This window comes from Jaculus jaculus, chromosome 13 (genome assembly GCF_020740685.1).
Source record: "Jaculus jaculus isolate mJacJac1 chromosome 13, mJacJac1.mat.Y.cur, whole genome shotgun sequence".
Lineage (NCBI taxonomy): Eukaryota > Metazoa > Chordata > Mammalia > Rodentia > Dipodidae > Jaculus > Jaculus jaculus.
Window position 1 is genome coordinate 48,143,538 of NC_059114.1, and position 21,096 is coordinate 48,164,633.

The following is a 21,096-nucleotide window of genomic DNA, read 5'->3' on the forward strand; positions in this document are numbered from 1 at the left end:
ATTGTTCCATATACTGTCATTTCATTCATTCTCTAATTCAACATACTGAATTCTACCATGGCCAGCAACTATGCTGGGTTCTGTGGAAAACGAAGCAAATAAGATTTTAAAGATTACAAACTAAAGGTTCAGCATGCTTGAGATCATTTCAATAATGAAAAATTGGTGATTAAAACCAGAGCCTATAAAGCTGTTCTGGGAATTAAATGAGAAAGTAAATGCAAGGGGCATATGCACAGCTATGGCACAATAAATGTTCAATAAATGGTTACTAGTCTACTACACGAACAAATTTGCTAAGCAATTTGCTCTAATATATCAAGTCTATTGAAAATATGTCTCCAGGGCTGGAGAGATGGCTTAATGGTTAAGGTACTTCCTGCAAAGCCAAAGGACCCAGGTTTGATTCCCCAGACCTATATAAGCCATATGTACAAAGTGGCACATGCATCTGGAGTTCATATGCAGTGTGCCCATTCTCTCCCTCTTTTTCTCAAATAAATGAATTAAAAATAAAATATTTTAAAAAAAAAGCCAGGTGTGGTGGCTCACACCTTTAATCCCAACATTTAGGAGGCAGAGGTAAGAGGACTGCTGTGAGTTCAAGGCCACCTTGAAACTACAGAGTGCATTTCAGGTCAGCATGGGCTAGAGTGAGATCCTACCTCAAAAAAACAAAAAGAAAAAAAAAGTCTCCAAATCCCTCAGTATTCATACCGATGCCCCTTTCTTTCTTAAATATATATACATACATATATATATATATATATATATACACACACACACACACACACACACACACACATATTTATTATTTTTATTTATTTGGATATAAAGAGAAAAACAAACTGTCAGACTTTACAATCAAGTCTCCCCAGCTGGTCCTATGCCTCACTGCATGTAACTTATTCGAACTGTGACGTTAGTCTTTGGTCATCAGTTTGACAGGATTTAGAATCACCATGGAAATAAAGCTCTTGGCATATCTGTTATGGATTCTCTTTTCTTTAAAAATTTTATTCATTCATCTGTGTGCATGCATGTACATTTGCATATGACAAGGTCTCTTGTCTCTGAAATCAAACTCCAGATGCATGTGCCACTTTGCATCTGGCTTTACATGTTTGGGAAATGAACTCAGGCAAGCAGGCTCTGCAAGCAAGCAACTTTAACTGCTGAGGCATCTCCCCAGATTCAGTGAGGTAGATGACCTATCCTAACTGCAGGCAGTGGTACTCCACAGGCTGTGCATCTTGGAGTGTACAACAAGGAGAAACGAACTGAGTACCATCATTCGGCATCCTCTGTTTCCTCCCTGCAGACACAAAAATGTGATGCCACCTTCCTGCCCTGGGCACTCTTTTCCATTGTGATGAAAATTCTCCTTGAAATCCTAAGATGAAATAAACTCTTTTCTTCCCTAGGCAGCTTTTGATCTAGTACTTTGTCCCAGCAATGATTGTCACTGGTAATCTCAGTCTTCCAAATAATGGAGACTATAAGTATTTAGCCACCATGCTCAGCTAGCAATGTTCTTCAAAGGGCTTCAAAATTAAGCAGTAGAGCTGGAGAGAAGTCTTATCAGTTTAAGGCGTTTGCTTGCAAAGCAAAAGGACCCAGGTTCAATTCCCTAGGACCCATGTGAGCCAGATGCACAAGGGGGCACATGCATCTGGAGTTCCTCTGTAGCTGCTGGAGGCCCTGGCATGCCCATTCTCTCTCTCTCTCCCTCTCTCAAATAAACAAATAAAAATAAAAATATTAAAAAATTATGCAGCAGACTGGGTGCACATCACTTGTGTGTATGTGCACACCAGCACACACGACAGTCATATTATTTTACCCAGACTGGCCTCAAACTCACAATCACCCTATCTCGGGTTCCTGAGTAGCTAAAATTGATTTAAAATTAAGAATAAGCAAGCAAACAAACAAAACTTGTTCAAACAGTCCCCATCAAATGGGAATGATCCCTTCCTCTGATAAAGCAATGACAAAAATCACTACCTTTCTCTGGAGGTGTGTGTATGCTTTGAGAACAGAATAAGTGAATATATCCAATTTACTGGACTAATGTTTTTATTTCTGGTTAAATTTTTTTTTTTTTTTTTTTTTTTTTTTTTTTTGAGGTAGGGTCTTACCCTAGTTCAGGCTGACCTGGAGTTCACTTTGTTGTCTAAGAATGGTCTTGAGCTCATGGTGATCCTCCTACCTTTGTCTCCTGAGTGCTAGGATTAAAGGCATGTGCCAGCATGCCCAGCAATATTCATATTTCTATTTTTTATACTTCCATTAACTTTGTGTAGGCACTTTGTCCATACAAAGACCCTGAGGTATAAATCTTGACAAGATACAAGAGAAACCACACCAGTCAGAGGGAATTAAAATCAATTCCTGCGGGCTGGAGAGATGGCTTAGTGGTTGAGGTGTTTGCCTGCAAAGCCAGAGAATCCCGGTTTGACTCTCCAGGACCATATAAGCCAGATGCACAAAGTGGCACATGCATCTGGAATTTGTTTGCAGTGGGTGGAGGCCCTGGAGTGCCCATTTTCTCTGTCTTTCTTCCACTCTCTCTGCTTCTTTCTCCCTCTCAAATAAATAAATAAAAATATATTAAAATCAATTCCTTGCATACATTTCTGGTAGTTCTCTATAGAAATATTCCTCATTTCTAATTCTTAAAGAATTATAAATCTATAGAAGTCTGGGTCAACACTGTTGAAAATGGGACACTTTCTGGTACTCAGAAGAATTTCTGCTTTCCTCAGTTACACCTCTACACGCTACCTTACCTGTGACATCCCATTGGTTACAGCAGGTCTCAACACAGATTTGTTTTGCCGACTAATACAAGGGCAGTTTGCTTTAATTCCCCACTTGCCCCGGGCAGCATGCACCATGTCTCCAATATTGTAAAGAGCTAAAGGAAAAAAACAACAGTAAATAACACCAGAACATTTGTATGTGCAATGGGACATGTCACCTCCCCTGAGGCAGGGCATCCTATAGCCCAGGCTGGCCTGAAACTTGATAGGTATCTGAGATTGGCCTTGAACCTGTGATTCTCCTGCTCCCACCTACTAACTGCTCTAATTATAGGCATGTACCACCATGCTTAAAATCCTGTGATTATAGGCATGCACCACCACCATGCCTAGCAGAACCTTTATATTGTCTTCCACAGTCCTTACCAGCCTGTCACTCTATCAACTGAGCTACATCCCCAGCTTTTATCATCATTTTAGGACCAACTCAAACCTCAGAAATTAGGAACTTTGTCCAAGTACATAATATTGGAAAATAGAAATAGAAATAGAAATTGAAAAATAGACTTAAACATGTATTTCTAAGCCCTAAAATTCTATGTATTTTTAACCACACTTTCTCCCTTCCTTAGTAATCATTAACAGAGTGTCTGCCAGAATACTAGTCCTAAAAAGTTGAGTGTAAACATTGTGAACTGCATACTTTTAAATAAGCTGTACTTGGGCTGGAGAGATGGCTTAGTGCTTAAGACTCTTGCCTAAGGACCCAGGTTCAATCCCCCAGTACCCACATAATCCAGCTGTACAAGGTGGCATATGTATCTGGAGTTTGTTTGCAATGGCTAGAGGCCCTAGTGTGTTCATTCATTCTCCCCCTCTTTCTCACTCTCAAATAAGTTAAAAAAAAAAAAGGGGGGGTTGGGCGTGGTGGCACACGCCTTTAATCCCAGCACTCGGAAGGCAGAGGTAGGAGGATTGCCGTGAGTTGGAGGCCACCCTGAGACAACGTAATGAATTCCAGGTCAGCCTGGGCTAGAGCGAGACCCTACCTCTAAAAACAAACAACAACAAGAACCCAGGTTTGATTCCTCAGGACCCACGTAAGCCAGATGCACAGGGTGGCATGTGCATTTGGAGTTTGTATACAGGGGCTACAGGCCCTGACTCACCTATTGCCTCTCTCTCACATTAAAAAAAAAAAAAAAAGGACTAGCTGGGTGTGGTGGCACACGCCTTTAATCCCAGCACTAGGGAGGCAGAGGATCACTGTGAGTTCAAGCCCATCCTCAGACTACATAGTGAATTCCAGGTCAGCCTGGGTTAGAGTGAGACCCTACCTCGTAAAACCGGGGGAAAAAAAGGTCCAAGTTCAATTTTCCAGGACCCGTGTAAAGGCAGATGCACAAAATGGTACATGTTTGGAGTTTGCAGTGGCAGGAGGCTCTGGAGCACCCATTCTCTTTCAAATAAGCACATTTTCATTTTTATTTATTTGTGTGTGTATGTATGGCTGCACCAAGGTCTCTCATTGCTCCCAATGAACACTAGATGCATGACTAACTTTATTTATTTGAAAGACAGAGAGAAAAAGAGGCAGAGACAGCTCCTGTCACCATGTCTTCCCCACCACAGTGGACTATATACCCTTAACTGTGAGGTTCCTTTCTTAAGTTGTTTTTGTCAGGTATTATGTCACGGTAGTGAGAAAGCTAATGTACCTATGGGCTGTCTTTCTCATTATGGCCCAGTTAATCACTGGAATATGAAATGACTTCTGGAAATGTGAAGAGTTCCTATGACCAGATCATAAAGATAAGAATGTGCAGTAAAAGGGGTGCTGGAGAGATGGCTTAGCGGTTAAGGCGCTTGCCTGCAAAGCTAAGGGACCCAGGTTCGATTTCCCAGGACTCATATAAGCCAGATGCAGAAGGGACACATGTGTCTGGAGTTCTTTTGCAGTGGTTAGAGGCCCTGGCATGCCCATTCTCTGTCTCCTATCTCTTTGCTTGCAAATAAATACATTTTTTTTTTAAAAAGAAGAATGTTCAGTAATAGCATGTACTCTATAATTTCTAAATTCTGAAAACTCGGTAAGACATTAAAAAAAAAGCTGGGCTGGAGAGATGGCTTAATGGTTAAGGTGCTTGTCTACAAAGCCAAACAACCCAGGTTTGATTCCCCACAATCCACGTAAGCGCACAAGGTGGTGCATGCATCTGGAGTTAGTTTGTAGAGGCTGGAGGCCCTGGCTTACCCATTCTCTCTCTCTGCCTCTTTCAAATAAATGAATAAATAAATAAAATAAAAATTTTAAAAGCTAAGATAAATCATTTCTCCAAATTTTACTGTATGTTGGCATCTCAAAAAGACACTTTTTGGGGACTGGAGAGATGGCTCAGCAGTTAAAGCACTGGCTTACAAAGCCCAATGGCCTGGTTTGATTTCCTAGTACCCACATAAATCCAGATGCACAAAGTGGTACATGTGTCTGGAGTCCATTTTCAGTGGCAAGAGACCCTGATGTACCCATATTCACTTTTTCTCTCCTTGCAAATAAAAAAAAATTAAAAAAAAAAATATATATATTTTAAGTAAACTGGGCATGGTGGTGCATGCCTTTAATCCTAGCATTTGGGAGGCAGAGGTAGGAGGATTGCCATGAGCTCAAAGCCACCCCGAGAATACATAGTGAATTCCAGGTCAGCCTGAGGCATAGTGAAACCCTACCTCAAAAAAAAGAAAAAAAAAATTTTTTTTTAAGAGACTGTAGAGATGGATTAGTGGTTAAGAATTTTGCCTACAAAGCCTAAGGACCCAGGTTTAATTCCCCAGTATCCACATAAGCCAGATGCACAAGGTGGCACATGTATCTGGAGTTTGTTTGCAGTGACTGGAGGCTCTGGCATGTCTATTTTCTCTCTCCCATCAAATAAATACATAAAATAAGAAATTATAATTGAAAAAAATCATTTTAAAATATTTTTTTAAAAAGACATTTTTCACTGGACATGGTAACACAGATCTGTGCTACTCAGGAGGCTGAGGTTGGAGGAACCCAAGTTCAAGGCCTTCTTTGCATACATAAAACCACTTTTACAGCCTGCAGATGTAGCTCAGTGTTGGCAGTGCTTGCCTAGCATGTGTAAGTTTGGCGGGGGGGGGGGGATACTTAGCATGATAAAATCAAACAGACAAATAAAGAAAGTTTTCACCAAATATAAAAGACAATTTCCTTACCTGTGCCAGGGATAATCTGTGTGGGCATGAGATTCTCTGGTTCATGGGACTGCCCCTTTGCACACTTTAACCAGGAGAAAACCTCTTCATCCCCCATTTCCTCTGTCTCTGAAACAGAAATTAAATTTTTTTACATTTTTATCAGGATCATGAGATAGATCCTTCAGACAGTAGACATTTCAGAACCGTAAAGGCCAATTATGTTCATGGTCAAAGAAAATTTAAACAAAGCTGCTCAGTTCTGGTATAATAATTTAAAGGATGTATGTCAAAGAGTTTAAAACATGTATTTGATTGTATGAATACTACCATAGCTATGATACAGAATATTTCTCACCTCCAAAGTCTCTTGAGCTCTTTGCAGATTGGCCAACATTGTATTCTGTGCTAGCACTGAAGTTTTTATTTTTCTTTTTTTGTTTTTGAGGTAGGGTCTCACTCTAGCTCAGGCCGACCTGGAATTCACTGTGTAGTCTCAGGGTGGCCTTGAACTCATGGCAATCCTCCTACCTCTGCCTCCGAGTGCTGGGATTAAAGGCATGTGCCACCATGCCCCTGAAGTTTTTATTAGAATAGAATTTCATGTAAAAGGAAGCATACACAGGATATAGTCATTCATTCATATTGGCTTTGAAGTAATTGTAGCTCAGTTTGGTCTCAGACTTGCAGTTCTGCTTCAGCCTTCAGAGTGCTGAGATTACAAGCATGTGCTATCATGCCTGACTTAAAGTAGGATTTACACCCCTCTCCCTCCCTCCGTCTCTTTCTTTTTTCCCTTTCCTTTCCTTTTTTTTTTTTGGTGGAGATAAGAGTTTCAAGTATCCTAGGCTTTCTATGCAGCTCAGCTTAGCCTTGAACTCCTGATCTTTCTGCCTCTATCTTCCAAGAGTGTTCCCTATCACACCTGGCTTTAAAGTAGGTTTCTGTGCTACAGAGATTGTCAGTGGTTACGGAACTTGTCTGCAAAGCCTAATGACCAGGGCTTGCTTCCATAGTAAACATGAAAAACATGCAAGTGGCTAGAGACTTTGGTATGCCAATTCTCTCTTTCTCTCTCTCTGCTTGCATATATGTATATATAATGTAGGAGCTGGAGAGATGACCTATTGGTTAAGACCCACATAAATCCAAATATACAAGGTGGCATAAGCATCTGGAGTTTACAGTGGCTAGAGGCCCTGGTCTGCCCATTCTCTGTCAATGTCTCTTTATCTCTCTCACATTCTCTCAAATAAATAATAAAAAAAATATTTTAGAGCTGGGTATGGTGGTGCACGCCTTTGATCCTAGCACTTCGGAGGCAAAGGTAGGAGGATTGCCTTGAGTTCAAGGGTACCCTGAGACTACGTAGTGAAATCTAAGTCAGCCAGGACTAGAGAAAACCCTATCTCAACCCCTGCCCCCATATATATATATTGAAGTAGCTGGGCATGGTGGCTCATGCCATTAATTCCAGCACTCAGAAGGGAGAAGTAAGAGTATAGCTGTGAGTTCAAGGCCAGCCTGAGATAAGGTGACACCCTCTTTGTATGACTGATAATAACTTTTTAAAGGTCACCTTGCCTTGTACAAGCAAATACTGATACCCTTGTCCTTTTTAGGTCTTTTCTATTTTGCCTTTTTATTTTAATCTCCCTTTTCTTTCTTCCTTCCTTCCTCCCTTATTTGAGATAGAGGGAGAAGAAAATGGGTTAATCAAGGCCTCCAGCCACTGGAAACAAACTCCAGATCCATGCACAACCTTGTGCAGCTGGCTGACATGGGTCTTGGGGAATTGAACCTCGGTCCTTTGGATTTGAAGGCAAACACCTTAACCGCTAAGCCATCCTCCAGCCCAATCCCTCTCTTATTTGTCATACAACCACCCTGTCTTTTTACCCCTTTCCTGACAACTATCAACTGAATGGAGGTTTGTGACACTTGTTTCTGGGCACTAGTTGTTATTATAATCCTCTGAAGGGTACTTTGCTTTAGTGTGGTGGAGTTAAGTAACACGTCGATCTGTTTCATTCTTCTGAAGCTCACATTACTTTTGCTATGACAGCTCCAGAAACATTTTATTATAGTATTAAATCCTGCCACTAAGATGTGACCCTTCTGGATTCTCCAAGATTCTCTACTCTGGGTGATAGAAATATAGATTGTGAATTTAAAATTTTTTTCCTGATTTATTTATTAATACAAAGAGAGAGAGAGAGAGAGAGAGAGAGAGAGAGAAAATGAGTGTGCCAGAGCCTCTAACCACTACAAATGAACTCCAGATGCATGCGCTACCATATGCATCTGGCTTATGTGGGGCATGGAGAATTGAATCCGGGTCCTTAGGCTTCACAGGCAAGCACGTTAATGCCATCTCTCCAGCTCCATATTTATTGTGAATTCTGAAAACTTATTCTGCCAACTGTTTTATGAAGGTTCATTTTTGGGCCTTGAGGGGTTTCATCTCATGCATGTGCAGATATATGTTACACCTATGGGGACCTCTGTGCAGATCCCAGCTGTGTGTAGCACATGCCTCTTCCATGCTCTGCCTCACTCTTCTCTGACTCTGATCTTTGTCTTAAACAAGTGAGGTTGCCACTGTTTTGGTTTCTTTTCCTGTGATACAGTTGAAAACTGTCCATAAGACCACAGTAGAAGCCATCTTGTTTCTTCCTATTTCTCAGAGAACAACAGTCCCATGCTGCTTGATATACAATGTGGGTTTAGAAATTCATTTATTTATCTAGATTATCTTTGGTTTTCCAAGGTAGGGTCTTACTCTAGCCAAGGTTGGCCTGAAGTGCACTTGGTGGTCTCAAGCTGGCCTTAAACTCATGGTGATCCTTTTACCTCTGCCTCCCCAGTGCTGGGATTAAAGGCATGCACCATATGCCCTGCTTCCTTCCTTCCTTTCTTTTTTTAAAAATTTTATTTATTTATTTATTTGAGGGTGAGAGAAACAGGCAGATAGAGAGAGAGAATGGGCATGCCAGGGCCTCTAGCCATTGAAAACGAACTCCAGATGCGTGTACCCCATTGTGCATCTGGCTTACGTGGGTCCTAGGGAATCGAGCCTCGAACCGGGGTCCTTAGGCTTCACAGGCAAGCGCTTAACCACGAAGTCATCTCTCCAGCCCCTGCTTCCTTTTTTTTTAAAAAAAAATTTTTTTTTTGAGGTCAGTTCTCAATTATAGCCCAGGTTGGCCTCTAACTTACTCTATAACCCAGGCTGACCTAAAACTCATGCTTAAACTCCAGGTGATCCTCTTACTCCAGCTTCCTGACTGAAAAGATTATAGATTATGAACGGAAAAGGACTATTAATGGGAACAAAATTTAGTGGAAGAGGGAGAGAAGAAAATGTAATTGGATAGTGGATGGAGGTTACATAATCTTATAAATCATATCACTGATGCTAAACTGAATACCTTAAAAAATGAATATTATAATTTGCTCCTCCAGGCACAAAATGGAATGAATATCCATGACCTCACAGTGTTTGATACAACCTCCACAAGACCATCATAATAGGTGGAAAAGATAGTGACATCAAAATAAAAGAGAGACTGATTGAGAGGAGGAAGGGATATGATGGAGAGTGGAGTTTCAAAGGGGAAAGTGGGGGGAGGGAGGGCATTTCCATGGGATATTATTTACAATCACAGAAGTTGTTAATAAAAAAGAATATTATAAGCTGGGTGTGGTGGTGCACGCCTTTAATCCTAGCCCTTGGGAGGCAGAGACAGGAGGATCACCATGAGTTTAAGGCCACCCTGAGACTACATAGTTCATTCCAGGTCCGCCTGAGCCAAAGTGAGACCCTACCTCAAAAAACAAACAAGACAAAACAAAACAAAAAATATTATACAGTTTGAATTATAGCTTAACAAAGAAATTTTAAAAAGGTGAGGAATAATTCTATTTTTTTAAGGATAATTTTATTTGGCTTATTTTGGCTGTCCCAAATTGGCTAACTACTGGGAATTTTCAAATGTTACAACAGGGTCAGGAAAGATAGTTCAGGAGTTAAAGGCACTTACTTGTAAAGTCTGACAGCTGGAATTCAACCCCTAAGTACTCATGTAAAGCCAGAAACAACACAAAAAGGTCATGAATCTGGAGTTCGTTTGCAGTGGCAAGAGGCCCTGCAATGCTCATTCTCTCTCCCTTTCCTTTCCCTCTCTCAAATAAGTAAATAAGGGGCTGGAGAGATGGCTTAGTGGTTAAGGAACATGCCAGAATCATATGATGGCACATGCATATGGAGTTCATTTGCAGTGGCTGGAGACATGGTGTACCCATTCCTATTCTCTCTCTCTCTCTGTCTCTAATGAATAAAAATTTAAAATACATAAACAAAGAAAAAATATACATACACATATACACATACATACATATTTTTTTTAAAGGCACTCATGGGCTGGAGAGATGGTTCAGACGTGAGGCCTGCAAAGCCTAATATATATTGTTTAAGAGAGAGGCAGAAAGGGAGGGAGGGAGGGAAAGAGAAAGAGTGTTCCAGGGTCTCTAGCCACTGCAAATGAACTCCAGACACATGTGCCGCCTTGTACATCTGGCTTACATGCGTCCTGGGGAATGGAACCTAGCTCCTTTGGCTTTGCAGGCAAGCACCTTAACTGCTAAGCCATCTCTTGAGCCCCAACAATTATCTATCTATCTATCTATCTATCTATCTATCTATCTATCTATCTATCTACCTACCTACCTACCTACCTACCTATCTATCTATCTAACTATCTATTTTGTTTTTGGGTTTTTCGAGGTAGTGTTTCACTCTAGCTCAGGCTGTCCTGGAATTATCTATGTAGTCTCAGGGTGGCCTTGAACTCATGGCGAATCTCCTATCTCTGCCTTCCAAGTGCTAGGATTAAAGGCATGTGCTACCACGCCCGGCTTAACAATATTTTTTTTTAAAGGCATTCATGGGCTGGAGAGATGGCTCAGCAATTAGGCCTGCAAAGCCTAATGACCTGCATTTGATTGTCCAGTACCACGTAAAGACAGATACAAAAAGAAGTACAGGCATCTGAAATTCATTTGCAACACATGGGGGCCCACTCTATCTCTCTAGTTTCAAATAAATAAATAAATAAAATTTAAAAATAAGAAGAGGCACTTGCTTGCAAACCCTAATGACCAAGGTTTGATTCCCCTGTAAACAACTAAGGCCATTTTGTTCATCTGGCCTTAATTAATGTATCTGGAGTTCGTCTGCAGTGGCAGACTATTCACATATAGCATGTCTACTCTCTCTACTCACAAACAAATAAAAATATTAAGTTGGCTGGAATAATGGCTTAGAGGTTAAGGTGCTTGTCTGAGAAGCCCAAGGACCCAGATTTGATTCCCCAGGACCCACGTAAGCCAGATGCGCAAGGTGGTGCATACATCTGGAGTTCGTTTGCAATGGCTGGCCCATTCTCACTCTCAAAAATAAATTAATAAACAAACAAACAAATAAATAAAAAGCGAGGTGTGGTGGCGCACACCTTTAATCCCAGAACTTGGGAGGCAGAGGTAGGAGGATCGTTCGAGTTCGAGGCCACACTGAGACTACATTGTGAATTTCAGGTCAGCTTGAGCTAGAGTGAAACCCTACCTGGGGGGGCAGGGGGAAAAATCACACAAAAAAAATTAAAAATAAAATGGTAAGACAAAGACAAATGAAGCTAAGCAGCTTAAGGAGAGGGACAAGCCTATTCATATTTAAATTGCAAGGCTCATAACTCTACTAACCTACAGGATACTTCAGAACTGCACTGGACTGGCCTGGAGAGAATCCTCAGCAATTAAGAAGCTGGACTGGAAAGCCTAAGGACCTGAGCTCTATTCCTCAGTTCTCATGTAACACTAGATGTACAAGGTGGAGCATGCATCTGGATTTCGTTTGCAATGGCTAGAGGCCCTGGCATGCCCATTCTCTTTCTTTCTATCCACATCTTTCTTTCTCAACTAAATAAATAAAAAAAAATACATATACATATACACACACACACATATATATAGTCCAGTGTGGTGGCGCACACTTTTAATCCCAGCATTTGGGAGGCAGAGGTAGGAGGATCACTGTAAGTTCGAGGCCACCCTGAGACTACATAGTTAATTCCAGATCAGCCTGGCCCAGAGTGAGACCCTACCTGGAAAAAATAATAATAATAATAAAGAAACGGAATTATATAGGAAAATAATTGCTTACCACTACGTGGACGGCTTTTCCTAAGCCGGTAACAGTCAAGGCAGACTCCAAATCCACATTTGCGACAAACCCAGTGAATGTTGAACAGAGTTGTTTCACATACATCACACATCTCCCGTACACCTCGTACAGCTCTCTTCCATGCTACTTTCTCTGGTAGAAAAAAGAGGAATATTATTGGTAATCTGATTAATAGCAAAAGACCCCAGGTCCAGTGATTGCCACTTACACCATTTGTCCAGCAATAAATCTCAAAGAGAAACAAAATACATAAAACATGTATTTCAAGGGCTAATATTAATAATAGTATATTATAATAGGGCTGGAGAGATGGCTTAGCAGTTAAGGCACTTGCCTGCAAAGCCAAAGGACCCAGGATCGATTCCCTAGGACCCACGTAAGCCAGATGCACAAGGTGGCACATGCACCTGGAGCTCGTTTGCAGTGGCTGGATGCCCTGGTGCGCCCATTCTCTCTCTCTCTGCCTCTTTTTCTCTCTCGAGTAAATAAATAAAAGTAAAATATTAAAAAAGAATAGGATATAATAAACTAGTGTCAATAGGAAATTAATTTTATATTGTGTCACTTAAGGTACTATACAATTTTAGCTGGGTATGGTGGTACATGCCTGTAATTTCAGCACTCAGGAGGCTTTGAACCAGGAAGACCATGAGTTCAAGGCCAGCTGGGTCATATAGCAATATTTTGTCACACACAAAAAAACAAAAAAACAAAAATAGAGCAAAGGGGCTGGGAAGATGGCTTGGTGGTTAAAGGCGCTTGCCTACAAACCCTGAAGACCCAGGATCAATTTCCAAGCCATCCACGTACAGTAAAGCCAGACACAAAAAGTGGCATGCATCTGGTATTCATTTGCAGAAGCAAGAGGACCTAGCACACTTATACACACGTGCAAATAAAATAACTAATTAAAAAATAAATAATAGGGCTGGAAAAATGGCTTAGCAGTTAAGGCACTTGGCTCCAAAGCTAAAGGACCCAGGTTCGATTCCCCATGTAAGCCAGATGCACAAGGTGATGTGTGCATCTGGAGTTCATTTGTAGTGGCTATAGGCCCTTGGCAAGCCCATTCTCTCTTTCTCTCTCAGATAAATAAAACATAATTTTAAGTAAGTAAATAATACCCTTGAAATAGCACTTAGAAGATGCAGGTAGGAGAATCAGGAGTTTAAGGCCAGTTAAAATACAAAGCAGGTTTGAGGCCAGTCTGGGCTATACGAGAAAATGTCTCAAAAATCAACAAGCGAAAGCCAGGAATGGTGGAGCACACCTTTAATCCCAGCACTGGGGAGGCAGAGGTAGGAGGATCACCGTGAGTTCGAGGCCACCCTGAGACTCCATAGTGAATTCCAGGTCAGCTTGGGCTACAGTGAGACTCCATCTCAAAAACAAACAAACAATGGGGAGGGAGGGAATTACCATGGGATATATTTTGTAATCATGGAAAATGTTAATAAAAAAAAAAAAAAAAAAAAAAAGAATACAAAACAAACAAAGAAAACCCCAACAAGCCAGGCATGGTGGCACAGACCTTAATCTCAGCACTTGGGAGGTAGTGGTAGGAGCACTGCTGTGAGTTCAAAGACAGCTTGGGACTAAAGAGTGAGTTCCAGGTCAGCCTGGGCACAGTGAGACCCTACCTTGAAAACAAACAGCCAGACATGGTGGTGTATACCTTTAATCTCAGCACTCGGGATGCATAGTTAGGAGGATCACTGTGAGTTCTGAGGCTAGCCTGAGACTACACAATGAATTCCAGGTTAGCCTAAGCTAGAGTGAGAACCAACCAAACAACAACAACAACAAAATTAAGGGCTGAATAGATGGCTTAACAGTTAATGTATTTGCCTGCAAAGGCAAAGGACCCACGTTCGATTCCCTAGGACCCACATAAGGCAGATTCACTTTTCTCAAATAAATAATGTTTTAAAAAATTGGGCTGGAGAGATGGCTTAGTGGTTAAGCGCTTGCCTGTGAAGCCTAAGGACCCCAGTTCGAGGCTCAGTTCCCCAGGACCCACGTTAGCCAGATACACAAGGGGGCACATGCATCTGGAGTTCGTTTGCAGAGGCTAGAGGCCCTGGCGTGCCCATTCTCTCTCACTCTCTCTCTCTGTCTCTTTCTCTGTCACTTTCAAATAAATAAATAAAAACATAAAACAAAAATTAAAAAAAATTAACAATAAAAAATAAATAAAAACAAAACAAGGAGCCAGGTATGGTGGTGCATGCCTTTAATCCCAGCACTCGGTGGGGTGGGGAGGGCAGTAGGAGGATCGCTGAGAGTTCAAGGCCACCCTGAGACTACAAAGTGAATTCCAGGTCAGCCTGGGCCAGAGTGAGATCCTACCTTGAAAAACCAAAAACAAAACAAAGCAATGCTGGACATGGTGGTGCATGCCTTTAATTCTAGCAACTGGGAGGCCAAGGTAGGAGGATCTCTGTGAGTTTGAGGCAACAATAAGACTACATAGTTTATTCCAGGTCAGCCTGGGCTAGAGCAAGAGCCTACACCTTGAAAAACCAAAACAATAAAACAAAATAAAAACAAATAAAAAGATACTGTAAATTTTTCAACTAGGGAGAGAATGAAATAAGAGGCCATAATTTCATAGTACAGTCTTTCACTGTTTACTTTGTCTAGAAATAGTATTTAGCTTCATATAGGCATCAGTATATTGCAAAAGTCAGTAATGAGGATTCTACATGTGAAACACAGCATTAAAGAGCACTGTGTCTGTTCAGAAACCACAGAGTACTGGTATTAATGAAAATTCATTCAAAGCAACTAAAAGCAGCTGGGGTGAACTAGACCCAAATGTGATCCAAGTGTATCTTATGGCAGCTGTGTGACAAAAACTGAAAGCCAAGCAGGACCTTAGGCATTTTTGGCTTGTTGATTGACAAAGACTGAAAGAATGAAATCTGCTGGATGTAGTTAAAGCTTTTGATGTGCTGCCACAAAGAGATATTAATGGTATAACTTCATCCACAAAAAGTGCCACTTTGGGGACTGGTGAGATGGCTCATCAGTTAAGACTCATGCTTGAAAAGCCTGCTGGTCAGCATTTCATTCCCCAACACTTACATGAAGCCAGATGCACAAAAGGGGCACAGGTGTCTGTCTGAAGTTCATTTACAGCAGCAAGAGGCCCTGGCATGCCCATGCGCTCGCTCTCTTGCTCTCTCTCTCTCTCTCTCGTAAACATAAAATACCATTTTGGGGCTGGAGAGATGGCTCAGCAGTTAAGAGCATTTCCTGTGCAAGTATGAGGTCCTGAGGAGGCCTGGGAGTGCACTAGACTTAGATCCGCATGACCCACAGCTGGGCATGGCCACACACACACACACACACACACTCTCTCTCTCTCTCTCTCCACCCCTCCCCCACCCTTCCCCCCTGTAATCCCAGTCTTGTAAGTGGACAAACAACAAAAAATTTCCAGCGCTTGGAAAAAACAAAACAAAACAAAACAGTAAGCTCCAGGATAAATAGGAGACTCAGGCCCAAATAAAATTGTGTAGAAGAGGGCTGGCGAGAGGATCCAGGTTGGATCTCCCAGGACCCATGTAAACCAGATGCACAAGGTGGCACATGCATATGGAGTTCATTTGCAGCGGCTGGAAACCCTAGTCCAACTATATTCTGCTCTCTTTCCCTAACAGGGTTAGGGTTATAAGCAAATAAAAAAGAATGGGTAGAAGAGAAGAGCAATGGAACATTAGACCCACCTGTAGATGAAAGCACGAGACACTTCATGGGCATGTTCATGTGCATACATAAGACACAGAATACCATGCACCCACCATACCCCCCACATGATCCCTGCCCCCCAACCCCCCCCCCCCACAACAAAAGCCATTTTTCCTTTTCTCCCTCTAAATTAAAGAAAATCAAGATGTCCAGCTAGGAGTATCTGGAAAACAAGCAAGAGAGTGTCTTACGGTGTGGTTCCACCATCATCATGGCCTCTTTCTCAGACATAACGAGCTGGCAGAATTGGTCCCCAACATTGGCCAGGATGTATTTTGAGGTTTCTAAGTCTATCCCTTCTGCTAGAGAAGAAGAGGGAATCCACAGGTTCATGGCATCAGGGTCACTTTGCTGAGGGCTTAGAAACCCTTCCACACGAAGTACCCCCTTTCGAGTGAAGATCAACCTGAGGTAGGAAAGTAGACAAGTTAAATACCATTGCCCTGGGGCTGGAGAGAGAGCTCAGAGGTTAAAGGCACTTGCCTTCAAAATCTGAGTTCAATGGCCCAAGTTCAATTCCCCAGTATGCACATAAAGCCAGATGCATCAAGTGGCACATGCATCTGGAGTTCCTATGCAGTTGAGTACCTGACATGCCCATTCCTTCTCTCTTTCTTCTTGCAAGCAAACAAGCAAGCAAATAAATAAATAGAAACATAAAAAAATATAGCTGGGCCTGGTGGCATAGCCTTTAATCTGAGCACTCAGAAGGCGGAGGTAGGACCACCACTGTGTTTGAGGCCAGCAGGGAACTACAGAGTCCCAGGTCAGCCTAGATTACAGTGAGACCCTGAAAAACAAAACAAAACAAACAAACAAAAAAAAAAAAAAACAAAGGCTGTCCCTTGGGATCTGATGTGGCTCCAGGCCATGCTTCCTAGCTACTAAACCCTGAGGTTGACCAAATCCTTCATATAAACTAAAAGTATTTACAATATAACCAAGTCATCCCTACATTACTTATAGTACCTTAGGCAAAAATCCTGTGTAAACCACGTGTGGTGGCACATGCCTTTAATCCCAGCACTGGGGAGTCAGAGATAGGAGGAATGCCATAAATTCAAGGACACTCTGAGACTACATAGTAAATTTCAGGTTGCCTGGGCCTGAGACATTAACTAGGGTGGTGGTGGTGCTGGGGAGAAATTCCTATGTAAATAGTTGTTACATTATACTGCTTAAGGAGTAAGACAAGAACAAAATGTGTTTTTAAAAAATTTTTTTTTGTTTATTTTTATTTATTTATCTGAGAATGACATAGAGAAAGAGGCAGAGAGAGAGAGAGAGAGAGAGAGAGAGAGAAAGAGGGAATAGGTGTGCCAGGGCCTCCAGCCACATGCACCGCCCCTTGTGCAGCTGACTAACGTGGGTCCTAGGGAATCAAACCTTGAACTGAGGTCTTTAGGCTTCATAGGCAAGCGCTTATCTACTAAGCCATCTCTCCAGCCCCAAAATGTGTTTTTTTAAATTAAATATTTTTATTTATTTACAAGGAAAGAGAGAGCGAGAGAGAGAAAAAAAAAGGCATGCCAGGGCCCTACCTGCTGCAAAAGAACTCTAGATGCATGTACTATGTTGTATATCTGGCTTTACGAAGATACTGGGGATTCAAACACGGGTCCTTAAGCTTTGCAGACAAGTACCTTAACTACTAAGCCATCTCTCTAGCACTCCTTTCCAAATCTTTTGAGGGCTAAAATTAGATGTTTGCTTGCTACAGAACCCTCAATGCCAAGAACAATGGATGGCACACATACAGGAAGTGCTCAATAAATATTTACTAAATAAAGGAATCCACATAAAATCCATCAACTATTTGGATGTCTTAGAAACACAAAAACAAAAACAAACAAACAAACAAAAATTAAAGATTACCACATGTGATGACAAATGCCCTTTATCCCAGCACTCTGGAGGTTGAGGTAAGGGGACCTCTGTGAGCTCAAGGCTGCCTGGGGTTAGAGAATGAGTTCCAGTTCAGCCTTGGCTAGAGTTAGACCCTACCTGGAAAAAAAATTATTTATTTATTTATTTTTGGTTTTTCTAGGTAGGGTCTCACTCTGGTCCAGGCTGACCTGGAATTAACTATGTAGTCTCAGGGTGGCCTCAAACTCTCAGCAATCCTCCTACCTCTGCCTCTCAAGTGCTGGGATTCAAGGCATGCGCCACCATGCCCAGCTTGTTTATTTTTTGGAAATTTTTTTTTTTGAATGTGGTGGCTCACATCATGTAATTGCAGCAGTTGGAAGCAGGAGGAGTGTATGATCCACTAGTTTGAGGTCAACCTGGAAATACACAGTCACAAAACAAACCACCACCTTCAAACAAACAAACAAACAAACACAACAGATAAAAACAAACAAAAAATAGAGGCTAGAAAGATGATTCAGTGGCTGAAGGCACTTGCTTACATAGCCTGAGAGCTTGGGTTTGATTCCCCAGTATCCACATAAAGCCAAATGCATGAAGTAGTGTGTTTATCTGAAATCCATGTTTGCAGTGGCAGGAAGCCCTGGTGTGCCCCCCCATACACTTTCTCAACAATAACAAAAAACAGCTTTTCTTTTTTCTTTTTAGTATTTTTATTTATTTTTTTGGTTTGTTGAGGTAGGGTCTCACTCTAGCCCAGGCTTACCTGGAATTCACTATGGAGTCTCAGGGTGGCCTCAAACTCATGGCGACCCTCCTACCTCTGCCTCCCAAGTGCTGGGATTAAAGGTGTGCACCACCATGGCCGGCTTGTTTTGTTTTTCAAGGTAGGGTTTCACTCTAGCTCAGGCTGACCCGGAATTCACTATGTAGTTTCAAGCTGGCCTTGAACTCACAGTTATCCTCCTACTTCTGCCTCCTGAGTTCTGGCATTATAGGCATGCGCCACCACGCCTGGCTCAAATAAGTAAATAAATATTTTTAAAAATGAGAAGAATAAGAAAAGCTCACACTAGCTTCTAATATGGCTTCCTCATCTCCCAAGTTACTCTATTCCTGAAAAAAGAGGCAAATGGTCAGGCAGAGCTTTAGTATAAATGCTTATATGACTGGGTTTCAAATAGAACAAGAGGAACTCAGTAAACAGCACAGTGCTACAGTTAAAATTGCTCAATTTAGGAGGAGGGGATATGATGGAGAATGGAGTTTCAATGGGGAAAGTGGGGGAAGGGAGGGCATTAACATGGGATATTGTTTATAATCATGGAAGTTGTTAATAAAAAAAATAATAAAAAGAGACCCTGACACTTGAAATTAATTAATTTTTTAAAATTGCTCAATTTTATGCTACTTTTTATTTTAGAGAGAATGAGAGCACTAGAGAGAGAGAGAGAATTGGTCCAGGGCCTCAGCCACTGTAACCAAAGTGCAGACACCTGTGCCACCTAGTTGGCATGTGCGATCTTGCGCTTGCCTCACCTTTATGCATCTGGCTTGGATCTCAGAACTGAACATGGGATCTTAGGCTTTGCAGCCAAGTGCCTTAACTGCTAAGCCGTCTCTCCAACCCAAATTGCTCAATTTTATAAAATTCAACTAAGTGATTACTAAGACAGAGTCTCAGCACAGAGCAAATAGGTTTAGGAAAAAGATGAAGGAGACAGCAAGACGTGTTTTGTAGATCCAGAGAGTAGGGGTTATTTATCCCTGGTGAAAACTGGGAATGGAGGCAGAGGAAGGGTGTGGGTACCTCCGGAAGTGGAAGAAGCGGCAGGCTACAGTGGAATCGTCTTGCTCTTGCTCCTTGAACTTCCGATAGCGCTCCAGGCGGCACTCACGACACTTGTGCAGGTGAGGTGCGACGTTGATGCAGGACCCGTCCTGCAGAAAGGGCTCTCCAGACTGCTTCAGCTTCTTCACTTTACTCACATCCTTCAGCACTGACTGGCCAACTGTGGCAAGGGAGGGAGCAGAAAAAGACTGTCATGAGAGCTATACATGGGGCCCAAGAATATGATTCTCCTGGGGAAGAGATACCTGTCCTGACCAGGGCTACTCTTCTCTGCACTGCTTGAGAATGCACCCAGAAAGAGAGCAGGAAGCAGACAGGCTTCAGGTGGGAACTAAGAACCCTGAACTTGTGCAACACCCAGTTACAAGTGAAAACGCTGTGGGCTGCAAACACCAACAAAGAGGTAGCTGTCACCTGCCTCCAGTTCCTCAGGATATGGCTATTCTTTTAATCAAGGCCTTTTGGGCTCCCATAGTATATCAATTCCTAGTGAAAAGAGCTACTTTTATTATGAGACTGTCTCCATCAAAAATTCACATCATCGAGCCGGGCGTGGTGGCGCACGCCTTTAATCCCAGCACTCGGGAGGCAGAGGTAGGAGGATTGCCGTGAGTTCAAGGCCACCCTGAGACTACAGAATTAATTCCAGGTCAGCCTGGACCATAGTGAGACCCTACCTCAAAAAAAAAAAAAAAATTCACATCATCGGGCTGGAGGGATGGCTTAGCAGTTAAGGCATTTACCCTGCAAAGCCAAAGGACCCAGGTTAGCCAGATCCGCAAGGGGTGCCCACACGTCTAAAGTTCGTTTGCAGTGGCTGGAGACCCTGGTGCATCCATTCTCTCTCTCTCTCTTTCTGTCTCTCTCCCTCTTTTCTCTGTCATTGAGGGGATAAATCTTTTTGTGAAGTCTACAAAGAATTGCTATGTGGGAACAAAGACCAATTCTTAAACACTCCCCTGGAATAAATTTAAAAATGAGCTTAAGTGCCAGGCATGGTGGCCACACCTTTAATCCCAATACTCAGGAGGCAGAGGTAGGAGGATCGCTGTGTGTCCGAGGCCACCCTGAGACGACAAAGTGAATTCCAGGTCAGCCTGAGCTAGAGTGAGACCCTGCCTCGAAAAACCAAACACAAATAAACAACAGAAAAAAAAAAAAGGGCCAAAGTGAAGTAGAAAATAATGAAATAGCACTCGCTTTATGCTCTGGATGTATAATGAAGTGAGAAAGCTTCCTCTGTCATGAAGAAACTTCCCCTGGAATCTATAAACCTAAAATAAATCCTGTCCTCCCATTAAAAAAAAAAAAAAGTGCTGAGCATGGTGGTGCACACCTTTCATCTCAGCACTCAGGAAGCAGAGATAGAAAGATAGCTGTGAGTTCAAGGCCACCTTGAC

At 42.1% G+C, this 21,096-nt stretch overlaps 1 protein-coding gene across 3 annotated transcripts in view; it reads right to left on the reverse strand.

Moving 5' to 3' along the window:
- Positions 1-21,096, reverse strand: part of Kdm3b (lysine demethylase 3B) — a 103,799-nt gene that overhangs the window by 26,335 nt on the left and 56,368 nt on the right. For all 3 annotated transcript variants that reach the window (XM_045132368.1, XM_045132367.1, XM_045132366.1), the window contains 5 exons: positions 19,655-19,856; positions 16,167-16,381; positions 12,202-12,354; positions 6,003-6,110; positions 2,793-2,920 (listed from right to left, as the gene is read on the reverse strand). In XM_045132368.1, the coding sequence (XP_044988303.1) occupies positions 2,793-2,920; positions 6,003-6,110; positions 12,202-12,354; positions 16,167-16,381; positions 19,655-19,856 (806 nt within the window). The remainder of the gene's footprint in view (positions 1-2,792; positions 2,921-6,002; positions 6,111-12,201; positions 12,355-16,166; positions 16,382-19,654; positions 19,857-21,096) is intronic.